This window comes from Chaetodon trifascialis, chromosome 1 (assembly GCF_039877785.1).
Source record: "Chaetodon trifascialis isolate fChaTrf1 chromosome 1, fChaTrf1.hap1, whole genome shotgun sequence".
NCBI classification, from domain to species: Eukaryota; Metazoa; Chordata; class Actinopteri; order Chaetodontiformes; family Chaetodontidae; genus Chaetodon; species Chaetodon trifascialis.
In genome coordinates, this window is record NC_092056.1 from 4,503,657 (window position 1) to 4,510,084 (window position 6,428).

General features: G+C 40.1%; 1 protein-coding gene across 1 annotated transcript; it reads right to left on the reverse strand.

Moving 5' to 3' along the window:
- Positions 1–949: 949 nt before the first annotated feature.
- Positions 950–2,495, reverse strand: LOC139332685 (guanylyl cyclase-activating protein 2-like). The gene is made up of 4 exons (XM_070964761.1): positions 2,233–2,495; positions 1,987–2,136; positions 1,230–1,338; positions 950–1,132 (listed from the first exon to the last, which is right to left on the reverse strand). Exons 1-4 carry the CDS (start codon positions 2,428–2,430, stop codon positions 1,005–1,007), a joined length of 585 nt encoding a protein of 194 aa, XP_070820862.1. The 5' UTR covers positions 2,431–2,495; the 3' UTR covers positions 950–1,004.
- Between the last annotated feature and the right edge of the window lie 3,933 nt (positions 2,496–6,428).

Below are 6,428 nucleotides of genomic sequence, written 5' to 3' on the forward strand. Positions count from 1 at the left end.
GAGCTGAGCAATTCAGGTTTATGTCAGTGGAGGAGGAGCTGGGAAACCGGGTATGACAATGACTTATTAGGTTTATTTATTTATAATTGAGCTGATGTTAATGAATGGTGTTGATGTCACTGGTGTTAAAATCTGCCTTTAACAACAGTTAAGTAATCAGATGAAACAATATTACTTTACATAATGGAATTTAATTCAATATACACAATGAAGATGTAATTTTGTCCCAGTAATTCTTTGCTTAAAAAATGCAGTTATAAAACAATAAAAATTACAAATAGTAAAAAAAAAAAAGATAGAAAAGCAAACATCATTATCATTGACTATTTACATATTGACACTTTCATAACAAGAAGGCTGAGTGTTCAGTAAGCATGTGTGTGCGTGCGTGCGTGTGTGTGTGTGTAGTATAATATCCATCCATCCATTTTTTATGCCGCTTATCCCTTTCGGGGTCGCAGGGGGGCCACAGCCTATCTCTGCTGTCAATGGGCGAGAGGCGGGGTACAACCCTGGACCGGTCGCCAGCCGATCGCAGGGCACATACACACAACCATTCACACTCACACTCACACCTAGGGGCAATTTAGAGTTTAGAGTCACCGATTTAGAGTCACCAATCAACCTAATGAGCATGTTTTTGGTCTGTGGGAGGAAGCCGGAGTGCCGGGAGAGAACCCACGCATGCACAGGAAGAACATGCAACCTTCACACAGAAAGGCCCTGCCCGACCCGGGGATTGAACTGGCAACCTTCTTGCTGTGAGGCACGCGCACTACCTGCTGCTCCACCATGCCGCCACCGTGCCGCCCCTGTAGTATGATATAATTAAGCTAAATGTGATTATTATTGTTTTCATAGTTAAGTGCCTTTAAGTTCCTTTATTAAAGAAACAAGTGATGACAGAATAACTAATTCACAGTGTGTGATTGTGATTTTTGCTGATTTTAACCATGAGGCTTCTCTATTTGTCCACATGGGAAAGGCTTATGTGCTTTGACATTTCAGAAGTGTGCACTCCTTCTCCTGTGCTCCAGCACCCATCCAGTAGGGTTCATGTCCAACTTCAACATGTTGAGCACCCAGGGGTCCTGCTGTGCACCTCTAATGAACTCTTCCATGGTAATTTGACCTGAGGAATGAAAAAACCCAAGCAAGATTAACAGTGTGTGCTGATGCAAGTGAAGCTTTCACTGAATTATAAAAGTTACATGTGACTAAAAGCTCACCATCTCCATCACTATCAACAGCCTGTAATATTCGATCCACAACCTCATCAACTGTGAGCTGTGAATCACTCGTGTCTGTCCTCATGCCTTTCTTTAGCCGATACATGCTCTAGATGAGAAAAAGAAACAGAAATTTAATGTTAATAAAACAAAAAATGATGTCAAATCTCAAATCAAGAGCTGCTGCTCTCAGTGAGCAAGAACTGGATAACTGATCGCCTTTACTGCAGCATTACGTTCACTGTGGCTTTACATCTATTGATGCCTACAAATCTGGAATATATTTAGACATCTTTAGCACTTTTTTGTGAACAAGGAGGAAGACCTCACTACTTAAATAAAAAATTATATATATATATATATATAGAGAGAGAGAGAGATAGAGAGAGAGAGAGAGAGAGAAAGAGAGAGAGAGAGAGAGAGAAATAAGAAATACATTTGAGGAAACAGGTCTCTAAACGGAAAAGCACAGGTGTAGACAATGAAATGAATGGAGGCTGAATTTGGCTGCCTTTGTTTTCAGGGTCCTGGTGTTGTGCATGCTGGCTCTCTGTCACTCTGTCAAGACCCAAAGTGAAGGCATTTTAGAGAGTGATAGTGAACATGGGTGTAGAAGACAAGACAATGGCCACAGCCTGTCTTGCAGGCCTGAACCTGAGCTGCAGAGTTTGGACTTGAAACTGAACTAAAGGGGAACTTTCTGTAAGGGAATCCTCTCTTTCATGTTCCAGAAGACTTGTTGCGGTCGTTGACTTACATCAATCATTGACCGTAGTTCTTCCCTTTCCACGTAGCCATTGTTGTCTTTGTCATATGCCTTGAATGACCAGCGCAGTTTATGCTCCATGTCTCCCCGGAAAACAAGATTCAGCGCGGCCACAAACTCAAGGAAATCAATTGTATTGTCCTGAAAGGTAGTTTGAATGAGAACAAGTGGGTCACATTTTCACATTCTGGTATAAATGTACAGCATGCAAAGCAGTAACAGCTTTTACTCTCTCACCCCATTCGTGTCAAAAGCTCGAAACATGTTCTCCGCGTAATCAGAGGCTTCCCCTGTTGGGTCCACACCAAAGAAACGCTTGAACTCGTGAAGAAAAAGTAGTCCGCTTGGGCACTCCATGACAAACTTTTTATACATGTCCTGAAGTGCTTTGATATCAATCTCCTGACTGTTCTCTGTTTGCTGGGCTTGCCCCATGGCTGGCTTGTCTTTTAACAGTCCATAGTCCTGGAGCCTTTGGGTAAGTACTCCACGATGGAGCGGCCAGACTCGAAATGGGCACGTCTACTCTTGGTGTTTTTTATAACCGTGTGGAATCCTGAAGCTCCAGTTTACATTTGATACAGGTGATTAGTGTGGCCTCAGGATTACTAAAGCATTACCTTGGTGGGGTTTCCTCTCTCTGAGTTAATAAGATTTGCAGCTAAAAGTGGGTGCAGGCCATACTTGTAGGAGTGGCAGGCATTATTCCAACTTGCAAATGAAAGTTATATCTATTCCAGTAGCGAGACAGTGTAATGTCACTGCTGATAAAAGAACCAGTTGATCACCAATGAATATTAAAGAAGTTATTTAAGGTAATACATTCACAAGACTATGTGAGCCCAGTTTGAGCAGAGCCTGAATCAAATTCAGCCTTGGATGTAATGTATGTCTACATAAACGTTACTCACTTTCAAAAATATCGCATGGCTTTTAAGACACTGCTTTTTAAAATGAGGTGCCCTTGATCAAGACACGTAACCCTCATTGGTCGCCTGATCAGACTGTGCTAGTATTAAAACAGTAATCCACAGCGACATAGGCGGCTTCCAGGTGTTCGTGTGTAACTGTGTGAATGATCAGGCAATCCCTGAAAAAGAGAGAAGGTATATAGTTATTCTGAAACTTTGGGGTATTGGGACAGGCTGAAAACACACCGATATTATCACATTATGGAGGTTTCAATGGGACTGATTTAGCAAAAAATCACTTCTTATCCAGCAGACAGGGAGTAACATTAGCATTCATCTGGAGTTCGGTTTCTACACTTCTGACAGATGCACTTTCCTTTCAGCTGTTATGGTCTCCACAAACTCCCGACAATAATATCTGGCTATTCAGCTGCTAGATGTTTCTTAACCAGCTAGTTTCTAAATTTGAATGTCTGTTGTTAAAAACTAAAAAGACAACCAAAACATTGACCAAAAGAGGCTAAAGCCCTGCAGATTTACCTTTGCTAAAACAATTAGACCTTAAAAGAGTCCCAGAGGAGAGTTATTTTTGGTTTTAGAGCAGTTAAACAGAAACTGTGCTTCTTGTCCATGATTTTATCTGCCAAATTGCTGAAGTCCAAGTCTATTGCTGACCTTAATCAGCCGTGGTGTTGTTTTTCTGTTCGGAAAAAAGCTAAGAGACTAAGACGCTCGAGGTCATGCTAATTTGGAATTGGTGTATCAATCTCTTTTAATTAGATTGCTTGAGCTCTGCGGATAGGCGAGAGAGACAAATCCTGCAGAGAGACAGCACTGAGAGGATCCTCAGTGTCTCCAAATCAGTGAGTGTCTGACAGCTTTCGGAAAGGAGTTGATGGTCACTTGTTGGGTGCAGCATAATTTTATTAAACTGTTCAGCATCCAGTCCTATTAAGAGACAACAATAAGTCATGCTCACTGCATTTTACTGTTTTCTAATAAGTCTGTAATAAGTCTGTTCAGGCTTTAGTTGGGGAGCAGAGGTGAAAGAACTCACTGTTAATTATGATTCTGTAAGTAAGAAACCTGATTTACACCCCGTCACCTTTTACACTATCAGACAATTTGTTGAATGCAGTTCCTGTGGCACGCAGGCCCGTTGTTTTTCTTTGTTGGATGACTATAGGTGGTGATACTGAGGAGAAAATAGCATTTTTGAGAATCAAAAGAAAACAGTATCTTTTACTTACAGTAGATACAGTCAAAGTGTCTCCAGAGTAGCTGCTCAGTATCAAACACTATAATTCTGTTGTGTTAAAGCAGCCCGTCCACAAATGATCATGCATAATTCTATGTAAGCTGTTTTTTACTCTGTGTATTTACACTAATTATCATAAACAAGCCTTCAAGCTAATCAAATATGATAAATGTAGTTGCCTGCAAACTGCTGGAACCTCTGTCACATTGTTCAGCTGCTGATTTCTTGCCCTTAAGATTGTAAAAGAAGAACAAAAAAAATGTATGTAGTCATCCACGATGTGAAGTTAGTGGGTGCTGTACTAACAATGTGATCCACATTAAAATCCCTGTGAGGTGATTAGAGGTTGGTAAGATTAACACACAGCAGGAGGGCCACCGGAATAACATCGGTAACGTGCATTTTGAACTACCTGTAAATTAAATGTAAAGCATCACACGTGATGATATATTGTATTTCTGGCTGCTCATGCTCATGTATTTAATATACACAATATAAATTCTGGATGGAGGAATGAGGAATTTCATTGCTTTATGTTCTCTGACAACATATCCCTGCAGATTACGTCAATAGTGGATCATACTGGAGCAACATCCTTGAGTTCCAAGTTGACGTTCTTTGGTGCTGTTACCTGAAACCTTTTGTTAGTCTGATTATGTGTCAGTCAGGCTGATCTGTAGGTCTTATAGCACTGAGATTAGGATGCTTCAGACCTCCTAAAGTGAAGCAGAAACAGACAGCAAAGTGAAAAGACCCCAGTCTACCTAAGAATAGCTCCTTTATGCCAACATAGCCATGTCACAAAATGGACAATGGATCATTTGAATGTACATACAGATACGCAAATATACAGATACCCAAATATGCCACTCCAAGTGACCAAAGGTGTATCTGGGAGAAAGAGTCAAATTGTTTGGTCATAATTTGGGTGCTACAGTTTTCAATGGCCTGTTCCTGCAGCTTCCTTTTCTTAAACCGCCAGCTTACAGTGTGCTTTTCATACATTTCAAATCATAAATGTCGATAAATCCAAACGTATGCAATTTTTTCAGGAACATAGAGGAGAGTCCCACCCATCATATCCAAACACGCCAGTGTTTTCAAATGGAAATTGTTTACAGATATTTAGGTACCAGGATGGAAAACAGTAACTTTTAAGAGCCATGTGGAAGCAAACTGAAGACCAAAATTGGATTTCTGTACAAAAAACAAAATGTTTTCCTTCTGCTTGAAACCATCAATCTGCCGTTCTGTCTGTACTTTTTATGGTAATACTGTATTGTATGTTGTACTATTGTGTACCTCTCTGTCCATCTAAAGAGTATTTATCTACAAAGCTCTACTGCAAAAACTGCCAAACTATCTGTGCTCTCCGATCACCCTGAAAACTCTAATTATGATGGCAGCTTAATTTGCACCGTTCCTCCATGCTGATGACTCTTTCATGGTTGCATGTTGCGTTAAAAACTATTTATTTTGCACCACTTTTGCTGTTCCCACATATATTAATGCTATACTTACTCATCATATGTATACTGACATCACACAAAAAGGTTTCAGTCCGAATGAGCTGAGAACACTTTGAATATCCTGTCTGATTTATCCCAGACATGCAAACCAACTGCAATCCCTTTTCAGCATTTCAGTGGGTGGCTTTTACATTTATCACAAGGAGCTACTTGATACAGTATGAATTACTTTGTACAAGGTCCTATTACAGTACTTAAAAATTAGAGTGAGAGTGACTGGAAGAAATATGAAAAGTCCTCCACAGAAGACTGTTGCCTTTGTCCATTGGGTGGAAAGTGACACGATTCTTTACACTTAATATCATGCATTTTAAAGCCTGTCACAGCAAAAAGCAGCAGCTCCTTTGAGGTGGATCTAATTTTAGCAGCTCCATCTCGGCCAAGTTAAGAGAAGGTTTTACTCTTAGTTGCTGGTGCAACTCTAAGAGGATTTCATGAATGGTATCATGGCAAGTTCTATTCATGTCTTTATTCAGTTGCCAGGAAAAAAAAGAAAACAATTATTTTTTGTTAACTCTGTTAATTCTGATGTTACACACTATTATGACGCATATTTACTCAACATTCTGTACATGCATAGCATTTATACCTTTTATAGGATCACGTACAGAGCATGAAGTAATGTAGCATACCACAGCATTAAAGCTAGTCTGCAATGCCTGCTCCTAGATGAACCTTTAAAATACAGTTTTGAGCCCACAGACTTGCACAGTATCATGACTTTACCTTTCTGAA